At 35.5% G+C, this 15,794-nt stretch overlaps 1 protein-coding gene across 1 annotated transcript in view; it reads left to right on the top strand.

Moving 5' to 3' along the window:
* Positions 1–1,164: 1,164 nt before the first annotated feature.
* The window catches only part of LOC575161 (fibropellin-1), a 40,273-nt gene continuing 25,643 nt past the window's right edge, over positions 1,165–15,794 (top strand). Inside the window, exons 1-14 of the mRNA XM_030989437.1 lie at positions 1,165–1,186; positions 1,767–2,012; positions 3,596–3,724; positions 4,819–4,941; positions 6,288–6,400; positions 7,927–8,152; positions 8,608–8,733; positions 9,939–10,064; positions 10,502–10,624; positions 12,130–12,255; positions 12,858–12,983; positions 13,744–13,869; positions 14,479–14,604; positions 15,037–15,162. Coding sequence (XP_030845297.1) covers positions 1,165–1,186; positions 1,767–2,012; positions 3,596–3,724; positions 4,819–4,941; positions 6,288–6,400; positions 7,927–8,152; positions 8,608–8,733; positions 9,939–10,064; positions 10,502–10,624; positions 12,130–12,255; positions 12,858–12,983; positions 13,744–13,869; positions 14,479–14,604; positions 15,037–15,162 — 1,864 coding nt within the window. The remainder of the gene's footprint in view (positions 1,187–1,766; positions 2,013–3,595; positions 3,725–4,818; positions 4,942–6,287; positions 6,401–7,926; positions 8,153–8,607; positions 8,734–9,938; positions 10,065–10,501; positions 10,625–12,129; positions 12,256–12,857; positions 12,984–13,743; positions 13,870–14,478; positions 14,605–15,036; positions 15,163–15,794) is intronic.

The raw sequence follows: 15,794 nt of genomic DNA, 5'->3' as shown, positions 1-15,794 counted from the left end.
GACTTAACACAACAGAACAGTTTACTCTCCTATAACTGCTCTCAATTTCAAGTGGTCCTCAATAGGACTTAACACACAGAACAGTTTACTCTCCTATAACTGCTCTCAATTTCAAGTGGTCCTCAATAGGACTTAACACAACAGAACAGTTTACTCTCCTATAACTGCTCTCAATTTCAAGTGGTCCTCAATAGGACTAAACACACAGAACAGTTTACTCTCCTATAACTGCTCTCAATTTCAAGTGGTCCGCAATAGGACTTAACACAACAGAACAGTTTACTCTCCTATAACTGCTCTCAATTTCAAGTGGTCCGCAATAGGACTTAACACAACAGAACAGTTTACTCTCCTATAACTGCTCTCAATTTCAAGTGGTCCGCAATAGGACTTAACACAACAGAACAGTTTACTCTCCTATAACTGCTCTCAATTTCAAGTGGTCCGCAATAGGACTTAACACAACAGAACAGTTTACTCTCCTATAACTGCTCTCAATTTCAAGTGGTCCTCAATAGGACTTAACACACAGAACAGTTTACTCTCCTATAACTGCTCTCAATTTCAAGTGGTCCTCAATAGGACTAAACACACAAGAACAGTTTACTCTCCTATAACTGCTCTCAATCTCTTTGTAGTCGCATATGTTTAGACAAAGATGTCTATATCAATACAAAGTCAAGGTGACTATTTTATTATTTTACTGTTGTATAATCTTGTACACATTCTGTTCTTTATCATTAATATTTAACATCTGTATGCAACTTTTAGTTGTAATAATTGTTACATATGATATACCGTGTCAAATCTATTGACATTTTTATTCTGCACTTTTCATCGGTATGTGCTGAGGATGAAATATGAATGTAACATTTATGAATAGAATTATTTTGTGTATTCAAATCATGTCATAAAGTCTTATTATAAATATTAAAGTAACCTTACACTTGATTTATCAATTAATCATAATACTGTTTATATTGTGTTTATACCCTTTTTAATCTCCCCTTTATTGCTGTCAATAATGCCTGTCTGTCGGCAATAGACTTGTTTGATAATGAATATAACTTTTTTGCAGAACCCCTGGTTAATAACTTTTAAATTCACGTGCTATTCACGGCTATACTGTAGATGGAATCCAATACACATACATTATTTGTTGCCATGTCTGGCAAACCTTTGGCAAGTATTTGAGTTGTCAGGGGAAACCTTACTTCAAGAAGTACGCACAAACTAATAGACAGCTCTATTTGATGAACAGAGCATGTATACATGTATATATATATATGTGTGTGTGTTTATTACATCAACATAGGCTTAATAACAGTGAAACCTACTTGTCATAGTGACCACCTGAATAGAAAGGACATATACAGAAAACCAATCCATCGTGACATCAGCTCCTGCTCTGTTGAAGTCTCCACTCGTAACAATTAGGGAAAAAGTATTTTCTATCAAAACTTGAAGGAAATCCCTTTAGACCTATCTTCGCTTGCAGTTATTATATCTTTCTGCATTATGTTTATTTTATCCAATATTTATAATGTAAAACGCCTAGAGAATTGAATTGTAATTGTTATGCACGAGATACAATTAAATTACAAATTATTATTATTATAGACCACATTTTATGGTTCTCTTCAATACAGTTTCTCAATTAAACATAAACAAAAAAAAGAGTAGTTGTACATGTAAAGGCTGCTTTTCTTGAGTATTCTTTGTAGACAGGTCTCACTGTATGATGTTTATATTGTCATTTAATGTAGATATCGACGAGTGTGATGGAGACCCGTGTGGTGTGTATGCTGACTGTTTAGACAATGAAGGTGCATTCACATGTTCCTGTATGCCTGGTTTCCAAGGTGATCCCTACGCGGCATGTACCGATATCAATGAGTGTCAGAACCCATCCTTGTTCACTTGCCATCCACTAGCGTCTTGTGTGAACGCTCCAGCAAACTATTCATGTGAATGCAACAATGGTTACGAGGGAGATGGAATGTCCTGCTCAGGTATGTATCGTAAAGATTATATTAATGACAATAATGATAAAAAGAAGGATAATGATAATAATAATAATAATAATAATAATAATAATAATAATAATAGTTAAGTTCGTCCTTATATAGCACATTTCAGGACCGCAGGCCCTCTCAATGCGCTTTACAGATATATATTATTACCCAGGTCATCGGATTCATGCTTACCCGCACCCAAGGTATGCACATTCTCCACTCCTTGGGGAGCATTCCAGCCAGTCGCCATTTTACAAGCGCCAATGCTAATCGAACCACATTAGCTTTTGCATTCTACCGGGTACCCATTTAACACCTGGGTGGAGAGTGGCAAATGTAGATCAATGTCTTGCCAAAGGACATTAGTGCCGCGTTGGGACTTGAACCGCGGACCTTGTGATCCACAGTCCGCTGACATATCCACTCGACCACGACACCTCTACAATAATATAATATAATTATAATAAGAGTAATAATGATGCTAATGATAATAATAAAAATAATAATAATGATGATAATAATAATAATAATGATATTAATGGAAATGATAATACATGAAATAAGATTAATAGTAATATAAATAGAAATGATTATTATGATAATAGCTCAATGACTTTAATCCCTTTACAAACATGTAGTTGTACATAAAGACATGTTGATAAATAATTTTTTCAAAACTTAGACTAACAAGCTTTTTACATCTAATGTTCGTGCACAAATAATCTGTAATTGATATTGTATCCTTTCATTTCCGATCCAATGTATGTCTATGGATATGTAGATCAAGATGAATGCAGTGATGTCCTTCAATTCTGTGGACCAAACAGTAACTGCACTAATCTGGAGGGCTCTTATGAATGCATGTGCTATGAAGGTTACGTGAGAGAGAATATGGATAGCAATTGTACAGGTATGGTATCTTTATACAGGTGGTGAATAAAAAACATAACATATGAATCATACATTAAGTATGGAATTCACATGAATACACATGAATTAAAATCTGTTTTTCACAAATTTCCCTACTTTTTGACAACTTTCCTACCTATGTATATCGTTTCCCGAAACATTACGTTTGATTAGAACCTTGTAGCAATAAAACAAAATCAGTGTTGCCCATTTGAAGAACAAAATATGATCAAATGGGCCCTTTGAAATGGTCAGAAGAAGAGAAAAGTTAAGGATCATACATCTATCAATTTGTTTGAAGACATGTTTATGTTAAAGCTATAAATACCAGTCTGGCTCCTAACAGCTGAATTCTAGGTTTTGTGACAAGATTAATTTTTTTTGTCGTAATCTTATCTTTTTGTCACTTCTCTCTCAAGCATTTTTAGTTTAAGTATTCTTTTTTTTGTCATTATTTCTCTTAAAGGGCATAGATAATCTCTAGTAGTAAAACTACAGATCATTCTTGAAATACAATTGAAAACAGGAAAACCACAAAATAAATGGATGATTCTGACAAAGAAAAATATAAGTAGTTTGAACTTGATCGGAGAAATCTATAGAGAGACTCTCTATTGTTTGCTGTAAAATCAATTTGTTATTATTGTTATTAATATCATTATTCCCGACAGATTTTAATGAATGTGACAACGTTCAAAACACCTGTCCTCCAGACATCTCTTCATGCGAGAACACAGGTGGTGATTTTGTGTGTACATGTGCTTCTGGGTACGAGAATGATACACCCAAGACCTGCATCGGTAAATGATATGGAATTATTATGTTTTTGTATTACCATTGTAAATAAGGAGGACGCTCGGGAAAATTAGAATAAGTGGAGGGAGAGAGCATCATCATGGCGCGAAATTAAGTATCCCCTTGTAAGAGGGAAAATACTGACCTTGGTCAATGATGATGTACCGTATAAACGAGAAGGTGCAAATACACGTACATGTGACAAAGAGACTACATGTACATGTACAGTTAACAAGTAAATTAATCATCCTATTAAGTTTTGTGATGTTATAAGTATGTCAACAAAATTATTAATTTGGCAGTTATTTAAAAGCATTTTCAGTTAAGCATACTGCATGTACATGTCCAGTATAATTATGGTCGCCAATCTGTATCACTGCTGGTGCTAGAATATGAATCGAGCATTCTAACATCAAAGAGTTATTATATAGCACTAGATGTACATGTATATACATTGTTTGAGATAAAATCAAATTTGTTTAGGATCTTTTCTCATTTTACCATTAAGCAATGCTTACATGAGTGAGGAAAAGAAACGTAAAGGACTACCAAAAAACTCATTTACACTTTACAATAATTTTCTATCATGAAATTAAATATACCTTTATTAGGAACTGCTGCTATCATTAGACAAGGTAAATAAAGTCTCTACAACTTATGTACACATAACAAGATAATTATAGGTGTTTTTAATTATCCCATTGCTTTAAGGGAACAGTTATTTAAACTCTCTTCAGAGGCAACAGGTAAAGCATTGTCTGTCTTTTTGTAAAATCTTGATACCAGCAATTATTTCAATGTCCGGTCTTGGAGTGTAAGATACTAAAAAATTGTATAGCCCTACATATACTGCAAATATATGTTTAAATATCTGTACAGGGCTTAGAATCATCGTCGGGGTATTAAGCTATACGCAAACCACATATATCATTTATATTATTGGTATTAGGAATGGCGGTCCTTGCCTATGGTTTGCTTGCTATTTATAAGGGTCTGCTATTCATTTTGTCACACGTTATGGTTTGCGGTCCTTATGAATAACGGTCCTTATGGATAGCGAGCTTGATCCATTATTTTTATTACCCGCTTCCCCATCTAGACACAAACGAGTGCGAAGAAGTTGATTCTGTCTGTGCCGCCAATCGAGAATGCATCAACATTGTGGGAAACTACAGTTGTATCTGCACTGAGGGCACCACTGAAATTGATGGAACCTGTCAAGGTAACGTAATCTCATCAGCAAATATGAATAAATATTCTAAAGGGAGAGTGGCTTGGGTTGATGGTTTATTTTACCTGGCTGCTAAGAAAACATGCGTATTTAAAGCTTGTAAGTAAGCAACCAGGGGACCGACGGCTTTTAGTCCTCTCTCAGGGAATTTGTAATGAGGATTAAGGCCTTACCAAAGGTACCAGCAACTTGGTTTTGAATCCAAGTCCTTCCCGTTCAAAACCTGTGCTCTACCCCTGGGCCATCTCGCCTCCTTGCAAGTTGTGACTTTGGGGCTTTAATATAATGTCGTGTTCATGATATTTTGAAAACAAAAGCATCATTTGTCCTTTTTTAATGAAAATGTTTACTCCATATGTTTAGATTTCCCAAACTCTCCATCCTTTCAACACATGCATGTTGTTTGATTAATCTATTTGAAATGGTTTATTGATTAAAACAATCTTTCGTAGCTAAATGGCCGAATTGCAGATTTTATTACAATCAGAATAGATCAAATGGGTGCATAAATTACCAATAATACTAGTCATTAATATCAGTGAAAAAAAAAGATGCTTTGAAACAAAAATCTGTGATATTGCACAAAGACCTTACAGGGGGAAGTCCACTGTAATATTATTGGTTGGAATACAAGCAGATATTTTTTATAGAAAGATCAGGGTAAACTTGAGCAAAATGAAATGAAAAAATAAGTGCGTCATAAATTTATTGTTTTACTATTATTATTGTTAATGTGATTATTACCATTATTAGTATTATTATTTCTTCATCAACAACCAAGAAAACAAGCTAATCGGGATGAACAAGTTAATCACATATAATGTCACTGTAAAGCTAGCTGTTCCTTTCATTTCCTCTTTAAAGAGAAGGTTGAGTTCTGGGAAGAGGTGAAAAATAATTTGTGAGCATTACTCATTCTTATTATACAAGTGTGGAAGAACATCAGTTCAGACATGTTCCCTGAAAAGCATGGCTCTTCAAATGCCTTCATATTCTAAATATGCATGTGACATCGTAAAAATCGGGGGGGCGGCTTTTTATGCCACGTGTTCGTGTAGTTCAATATACATCTTTCTGTGTAACTTTACCAAGACTTGGCCACATTTCTTATCATTTTGATGATTCCAGAACATTGCCATACACACAAATTCTTATATGCTAGATGATCAACCTTTTCTGGTCGGTTCCACACCGTTTCTTTCACAATGCAATCCCATGACCAGAACTCAACTTCATCTTTAAACTGACATGATACTGGTGGACCTCCCCTTGAAGTAATTAAATAAAAATTACTAGAAAATGAATACAAATTGTTTTGTTTTTTGATTATATTTTAGAGTCCTTAACCTTGAACCTGAGGGTAAGATTTGAAGCCATCGTCGGTGGTTTTATTGCAGTCAATCCCTCTATCATCGAACCTGCTGAAAATCGAGAGCAACTTGAACTTGATGTGAGTAAACAGCTCCATATGAACTCACGTCAACCCAGTATTAAACAGTATATTCCACTTACAGTTTTTACTTAGGTGTAGAGGTGTCGTGGTCGAGTGGATACGTCACCAGACTGTCGATCGCAAGGTCCGCAGTTCGAGTCCCGCCGCGGCACTAATGTCCTTTGGCAAGACATTGATCTACATTTGCCACACTCAACCCAGGTGATGTAAATGAGTACCTGGCAGGAATTAATCCCTTGAAATGCTGGAGCGCTGTATAAACGGCAGCTAGGCTAAAGCCGGGGTAATAATAAATGCGCCTCGTACTAGAATTATCTAGATAGACGGAGCTATAGAAATGCCTATTATTATTATTATTATTATTACCATGGAATCACCTAAAACTATAAGATAAATGCATGAAATCAACATCAAAAGAACTTTACCAGGCATTCCATAGGCCAGCAGATTAGAAGTATCAAGAAAATGATTGTTTGATGCCCGCCCCCCCCCCCCACTCCGTGAACGGAGGGATACCATGCGTGTTACCAAAATGTCTGATAAAGTCCGGCTCATACATACACAAAAAAGACTTTACACACCAGACTTAAGGGGTGTTTTCAAACGGAGGGAACATGCATATGCGTACCCTAAATAACACTGAGTGGAGGAGCCGGGGTTTGATGTCGTTGTTGCTGCTATAGCTGTTGCCAAGACATAAAGGTGTTGCAAATGTATACAGGTCATGAAAGTGTGTCCAGGTGATGCAAATTTCTGTAAAATAACTTTCATAGCTTTGACCATATTCCCCTCTTATATTTTTGTCCAATCTTTTTAATTTACAGCGTTCAAAAAAAAAATCGATATGAGGTACTCACTTTCTGGTTTAGTCTCTGTAAATAGACTTAATTTGTGTATGTACCATTTGTTTGGGAAATCCTGTTCTGTTCATCCAAGCGTGACCACATGCCACACAAAAATGATACCAAATCATTTGGGATAAAACACTCTTTCATAAGGTTTATAATGATTTACTTTTCATAAATGATTTTAAAATAATTAATAATTTGCTAGGTGTAAACTTTTGTTTTGACTCACACTGTGTCCCTTGTGTGCATACATGACACAAGAAACAAAATTCAACTACATCTCTAGAGAGGAAAGAGATTATTTGTTACACCTACATTTACACTTAATTGCCTTCCTGCTCAAGTCAGGGAAGAAAACTCCCAAGATGTCTTTAACAGGAGGCTGAGTAAAAAAATTAAATTGAAAACTTCGTAAAGATTAACTCAGCTTATCCCAAAGAAATCATGCTCCTAAAATAAAATTATAATGGTAATACTGGTGTCATGTTACAGAGGAGACTATGGGCTTTATAGGTATTGGTAGTGATGTTGATGAAAATACATCTGAATTTTTCACATGAAAATGAAGGTCTCCCACCCCCCCCCCCCCCCCCCCCCCTCCTACCCCTGAAAAAAAAGTTGTTGACTCTTGAAGAATATGGAATTTCATGTGAATGTGTGTCATTTTATCTTTAGATGCTGCTGTTCCTCCGAGGCATTTCAGAACTTGGGGACTCTGTATTCATGGCTACAATATCAGATGTGAATGTGACCAGTCCCTATGCTGTCGTAGACTTCAGGACAGATGTTGAAACAACACTAAATATCAACGACACAGTATTGGAATCGTTGTTCAACAGTGCTCTACCAAGTAACCAGCGCTTTGGAGTTTTAGGAGCCGAAAATATAGTCAACCAAGAGGGTAAGGACGGCATAACGACACATGAGCACGAGTTTCCCTTGGAAATTGACACCATTTGGGTAGTTTCCAGATATTAGATGGTATTAATCACCAGGAGTTGTCTCCACTTTTACGATCAACGATTCTTGTGTAATGCTAAGCACTTTCCACAACCACCCCATAAGGAAAAGCCATCATCATAAACTGCCCTAACTCTCCTAGAGAAGTGCATGGGGAGGGGAGGGAGATTACTTGTTGGAACATCCAATTCGGATTGAACTGTACACACAGACTTACAATTTCTATGAAAGCAACATCAATTGACATCGTTATGTAATTAACATAGCAGTTACCGGTATACACAATTCACGTCACAATGCTGTATGGAGGAAAGAGGGATTTATTTTGGAATACTATAAACTGCAATGAGTTACACCAGAATATGATAACACGTTGTAAATTGTTATTTACTGCAGATGTTGACGAATGTGCCGATGATGCAGACCTGTGTAACAACGGAACATGCACTAACACCATTGGGTCTTTCTTCTGTACTTGCAATGACGGATATACTGAAAACGGAGCAAGAACTGCTTGTATTGGTATGTAAAGGGGAGATTTTGTATGTAGAATAAAATGCCTAAACATATACCTTTTGTACTGATAATCATTGATACATGCTTATAAAGGCCATCTAAGGAAAATTGGCCACTGTAGACAGGTGTCCTTTCTACACAGTTTCTGTAACACATACCAAACATGTAATATATTTCTGCTTATAGAGAGGCCTTATAAGTTCCCACTTCAGACAAGTGGACTCCATAGAAAGGTATCCACTAAAGCAGGTTTTACTGTACCACTCTAATTAAAGAGCTTGTTGAGCTATTTATTCTTTGATACTATATTTTTAATGGTAGCACTGATTTAATTATTTTTGGAAAGTGAAGTTTTTAGTTGGAATTGGCCTTATAGCATGGCGAGGGGTTCATAAGCCACGCACCCTGTAAATACAAGCAATGTGACATGTTCAATGTATGAGACTTCAGAGGTTAGTGAGCATTGAAAATATCATTTCAGTTTGCCCTAATGTTTTTTCATTTTATTTCATTTTTTTTCTTTCAGTTCTTAACACAAAATAAAATCAGTATACATTAAAAACATACATGAAGAAACATGAACTTATTTTAAACAGAAATTTCCAGGGCTCCAAGATAAGCAAAGCTTGATGCCTTGTGAGCCCTGACAATTAAGATTTGTATTTGTGTTTGTGTATAAACAATGTCATACCATAATTTGAGTTGAAATTCACACTAGCCAGCTGCAAAATCAAGATTAATATGCATCTACTACAATGGCGGAGCTTTGAGACCCGTACATTTTGTTTAAAAAATTGTAATCTGGCGTCGTAAACAACTTGAAAAAGTGCGCTGTTGACATTATTTTGTTGGTTGTCATTTTTCCACAAGTCAATTCCAGAAGATATTAAACCCAAATAAGCAAAATGGGAGCCGTTGCAGTGGGTAATGGTCCTGGTGGGGGGAAATTCAATGGTTAATTGTCCAGGGGGGTAATTGTCCCGGGGGTAATTGTACTGGGGCAGTTGCAGGGGGTAATTGTCCTAGTCGGGGCAGTTGTAGTGGGTAATGTTCCTGGTAGGAGCATTTTTAGTGGGTTATTGTCCTGCTGGGGGCAGTTTCAGTAGATAATTGTCCAGGGAGTAATGTCAAAGGGGTTAATTGTCCTTGTTGCATAATTGCTATTTGGTAGTGTTATACTGTATGGATTTGTTGATTCCTTTTACCGCCAGAAATTGATGAATGCGAAGATGATTCCACCCTCTGTGCTAATGGAACGTGCGTTAACACCGCCGGTTCTTATACTTGCAACTGTGACGTAGGGTTCCAACTAGATGGCACTGGTATCAATTGTAATGGTATGTTTTTCTGATTTTTGCTCAAGTTCAAGTTCATTTTATTCAAATCATCTTTTACATAAAAAAGAGACTGGTAATAGTACATTAATCAACATACATGTATATTAATTTGATTACATCATAAAAGGAATGGTTTCAGGACCCCTGTAGAAGCTATGCTTGTGAGCAGGTTGAATTCCCCTGTAATCAGTCCACAGCTTTACACATCCCCTACTAAGTACTATCAGTAATTAAAATCTGCTTCATCGCCTCTTAAGACATAATAAATATTTTAACCTATACTGTAAGAACTCAAAACATTAATTCCTTTGTAAATGTATTTCATGTGAAGACACATTTCTTACATGTAATTTATTGTTTAGTGTACAAATTTGATAAAGTATATCAAAATGTTGAAAGGTTTCATCTTCTAACCGATACCATTGTCTCCTATATAGACATTAATGAGTGCGATGCTGGGAATCTCTGTGCTAATGGAATATGCCAAAATAACGAGGGATCATACATGTGCTCATGCATTCCTGGATTTGTAGTAGATTCAACAGGGACTCAATGTCAGGGTAAGAATAAATTCTCCCTTTTTTTTCTCATTAAAAATATATCAATTTTTTAACAAAACTCAATCATTTTGGCCCCCTTTTCTTTTGAATTCTCTCATTCAATTTCAGTATCTGTATTCTGAACTCTTATCTTTGATTTATACCATCAATGCGACCTTTTTGTAACAGCCTGCAGAATTGGTGCCTAAAGAAAACCCTCAAGGTTCTTTGTGCCACCATGAAAACCTCTCAATTCATTTTTGTTTGTATATTATGTTGCATAATCTTTCCTTCTCCTTTCTTCTGTTATACTTGTAACTTCCTAATAAATTTGTAAATTTCTATGTATTTCTCTGTGTGTATATATTTGCATTTAATCAGTTTGAATTGTATTTTTAATGGAATAATGAAAATACATGAAGAGGGTGCGTGGCCCTAAAAGAACACAGAAGCTGAGATCTTTAACTTCAACGACATCATTGAGAAAATGTCTTGTTTTGTTTTGTTTGTCTGTATTGTATAGGCAACTGTTTTATCCATGTAAAGTCAATACAAGATCATAATGTGTGTGTGTGTATTGAGTTTTTACAAACGTGTATCAATCATATATGATTATTTACGTCAATACAAGATCATAAGTTTGGGGTTAGGTATTTGGATTCTAGGGCTTTTTAGTGATGCAATTTCCTTTTCAAAACTGGCTTATTTTGCAAAAAGGAGGAACGAGAAATTTGCACATGACCGCTTGCCATAAAATCAGCTTTGTTGACAAAAGCATGTCTGCTCTTGCTTTGTAAATGAAGGCAACATTAATGAAATGGGATCATTCAATACGCAACATTGTGATTCTATGGAAAGCCGTCAGACATAATTTTCTCTCTGCATCTAGCGAAGTTCTTGCAAAAGCAGCAAACTTTGAGAATTGTATTGCCTCACAAATATAGCCCCAGAATCAAAATTCCTTACAGAAATAAAAGACTAATGATCTTGAAGAAACTTTCCTTCCCAATAAAAGAAAATAAAATGTTATAAATGCCGTCATTTCGTCCACAAATCTGATTGAAATTACAGATGTCAGCTGTAGCATTTGTTCAGGGCACCTTGTATAGAGGAATTTTTTTAAGGGAACAGGTTCAAAAGGCTGAATTATTGTCTACTTAAGTTTAGCCGAGCTGCCACCAAATGGCTCTCATGAAATTTAGAAAGTAAGAATATCAATCGAACAGTTCAACTGTCGAACCTATGTTCTGCTTGTGAAAAAGATTTTTCCCAAGTCAATCTATTTTCACGTACTACATCTTTACCTGAATTACTATTATTAGTTTTTTATTTGAATTAATTTCATCGTTCTACTTTTCATTAATATCATTCTACTTGAATTCATTATTTAACTTTGATCTTTTAATCACGTTAGGAATACGAAGTATGCAGACTAAAAAGTAACTGAATATATATTCCATCTCTTATGATCATAATACTAAAAAGGCTCATTATGACATGCTCTTCTCAAATGTTTCCCTGGTTAGACCTTGATGAGTGTGAAGTCGATCCCTCCCTGTGCGTCAATGGAACATGCAACAATATCATGGGGACGTTTAGTTGTGACTGTGACGATGGATATGAGAGGAATATCAACGGAAAAGCTTGTAATGGTATGCTGATATTTCTGTATATGATTTTCAATTAGACAGCCACACTCTTTTTCATGAAATAATTCCATGGTTTATAACTCTCCTTCAGAATGACTCTACAGAAGAATACCAAAAATTCTTGTCAAAACTACACTCATTAATTTCTGTGATCTGCTCCCAACTTTTTCAATCTCGATCACTCCTTCCTTTCCTTTCCTCTATCAATTTCTCCTATAAATTATATTATGATAGTTCAGATGCATGTACTGTATACTTTAAGTATTTTTCATATGATATTCCAAGTGACTAAATAGTATCTAGTTGTTGATACTTCCCCTAATTATGAGGGTTCATTTTGACCCCCCCCCCCCTTAAGAAAACCATTAAATACCATGCAAATGCTGAAGACTGTATTCAGCCTGCTTAAGACTTTTATATTTGAGGTGCTGCATACATTTTGAAACTAGGCCAAATTTGCTTTCCATGAATTTCACTTTAAGTTGTCTAATTACAACACGAAAGTATTCAAGGCCTTTTGTTTTACTATTGAGACCAACATTACTATGATGAAAAAAATAATCAATGGATTACTTCTATTCTTCTGTTTTCTTTCCCATATTTAGATATCGATGAATGTGCAAACATTCCAAACCCATGTGGGAATGGAACCTGTAACAATACTGATGGGACTTATGAGTGTACCTGTGACAGTGGGTTTGAGGCCAACGATAGTGGTACTGCCTGTGATGGTAAGATTTTCACCAGAAGCATGAACTAGGGCATTAGTTCTTACATATATCATAGATCATTTACAGTACTGCATGTAATGGTCAGATTTCCACCAGAAGCATAAACAAGGGCATCGGTTCTTACATATATCATAGACCGTTTACAGTACTGCATGTAATGGTCAGATTTCCACCAGAAGCATAAACTAGGGCATCGGTTCTTACATATATCATAGACCGTTTACAGTACTGCATGTAATGGTCAGATTTCCACCAGAAGCATAAACAAGGGCATCGGTTCTTACATATATCATAGACCGTTTACAGTACTGCATGTAATGGTCAGATTTTTACCAGAAGCATAAACTAGGGCATCGGTTTTTACATATATCATAGACCGTTTACAGTACTGCATGTAATGGTCAGATTTTCACCACAAGCATAAACTAGGGCATCGGTTTTTACATATATCATAGATCATTTACATGTTCTGATCTGCTTGTGAAAGGGACTTTTTTCCAAGTCAATCTATGTTCATGTACTACATCTTTACTTTAATTAATATTATTTGTTTTTTATTTGAATTAACATTATCATTCTACTTAAATCATTCCCATTAATATTATTTTACTTGAATTAATTATTCAACTTTGATCTTAATCACGTTAAGAATATGAACTATGCAGACTAAATAGTAACTGAATATATATTCCATCTCTTATGATCAGAATACTAAAAAGGCTAATTATGACATGCTCTTCTCAAATGTTTCCCTGGTTAGACTTTAACGAGTGTGATGATGATCCCTCCCTGTGTGTTAATGGAGCATGCAACAATACCATTGGGACGTTTACTTGTGACTGTGACGGCGGATATGAGAAGAGTATCAATGGAGAGGCTTGTATGGGTATGCTGATATTTCTCTATATGATTTTCAATTAGAGAGCCACACTCTTTTTCATGAAATAATACCATGGTTTAGAACTCTCCTTCAGAATGACTCTACAGAAGAATACCGAAAATTCTTGTTGAAACTACACTCATTAATTTCTGTGATCTGCTTACAACTTTCTCAATCTCGATCACTCCTTCCTTTCCTTCCTCTTTCCATTTCACCTATAAATTATGATAGTTCGGATTCATGTAGTGTACACTTTAAATATTTTTCATGCCATATTCCAAGTGACTAAAAATGTTTTACTATCTAGTTGTTGATACTTCCTCTAATTATGAGGGTTCATTTTGACCCCCCCCCCCCCTTGAGAAAATCATTGAATACCATGCAACTGCTGACTGAAGACTGTATTCAGCCTTCTTAAGACTTTTATATTTGAGGTGCTGCATACATTTTGAAACTAGGCCAAATTTGCTTTCCATGAATTTCACTTTAAGTTGTCTAATTACAACACGTAAGTATTCAAGGCCTTTTGTTTTACTATTGAGACCAATATTACTATGATGAAATAAAATGATCAATGGATTACTTCTATTCTTCTGTTTTCTTTCCCATATTTAGATATCGATGAATGTGCAAACATTCCAAACCCATGTGGGAATGGAACCTGCAACAATCTTAACGGGACTTATGAGTGTACCTGTGACAGTGGGTTTGAGGCCAACGATAGTGGTACTGCCTGTGATGGTAAGATTTTCACCAGAAGCATGAACTAGGGCATCAGTTCTTACATATATAATAGATTGTTTACAGTACTGCCTGTAATTGTAAGATTAAGGTCTGCCCATCCCTACGTCTGCCCCGCTTTGTCATTAAAGCGATTTATCAAGCTCCACTTCAGATATGAACTTCAAACTTGAAGATAAAGTATCACCATAGAAAACTATATAAATAGATTTTGGAGTAGCTACGTCAAAGTTCACAGAGGTATATTTTTTAATATACAGGTTTTTTTTGCCTTGCTATTGTGATATCTCAAGAACCACAATAGATAGGCTTTTTGTTTTCAGTGTGATATGTCATGAATAAATCCATCCATTTCGTAAACTGAATTTAGGGGATTTAGGAGATGCAGTTACATTTATCTTCGTTTGTAATGTATATTTGTTTCTTTTCTAGACGTCGATGAGTGTGCTGCGGTTACTAATCCCTGTGGTAATGGAGACTGCACTAATACCCATGGGTCCTACATGTGCACCTGTCACACCGGCTTTACAATAAGTGAGGATGGCAGTACATGTGACGGTATGTACAAGTACCTAAAACTTCTACCTTTGAAAACTTATATAAAGAGAATGTATATCCAATAATGTATGAGCTTTGTCATTTGTTCTATGTTATTGTGGAACAATATCACCGAAAAAATTTCTCCTGAAAAGAATGGCTTTCCAAATGCTAATGCCCTCATATTCAAACAAAGCCTAAAAATAGCTAAAGGCTGCGGATCACACTTTCATGCTACATACTTGTGAAGTTCCATATGCATTTTCCTGAGTACAGGTCATGGGCCAATTTACCTAGACTTGCCTAACTCCTTATCATGTTGATGATTCCAAAACCTCATCAATTGCACCAGTGTTTATGTGCTACATGATTCAACTTGTATTGCCTCCAGACAATTGTTTTTATTCACAATTCAGTCATATGACCAAAAATTTGAATATATTGTTTAAAAAAATAATAATAATTAAAGATTGCGGGAACAAAGTGTAGGAAATACATATATACCTGTGTCAACTGTCTGTTTAAGCTAGCCAATAAAACAACTCTCTTGATATTAAAGGTAATACAAAGTTTTGGTTTGGGGACATGAATTTGCTTCAAATGAACATATTGAAAGCATACGCGATCCAACAATATTGAGTGATCGTTGTCAT

Source organism: Strongylocentrotus purpuratus, unplaced genomic scaffold (assembly GCF_000002235.5).
Source record: "Strongylocentrotus purpuratus isolate Spur 01 unplaced genomic scaffold, Spur_5.0 spur5_scaffold_18, whole genome shotgun sequence".
Lineage (NCBI taxonomy): Eukaryota > Metazoa > Echinodermata > Echinoidea > Camarodonta > Strongylocentrotidae > Strongylocentrotus > Strongylocentrotus purpuratus.
This window is presented reverse-complemented; position numbering and strand designations above follow the sequence as displayed.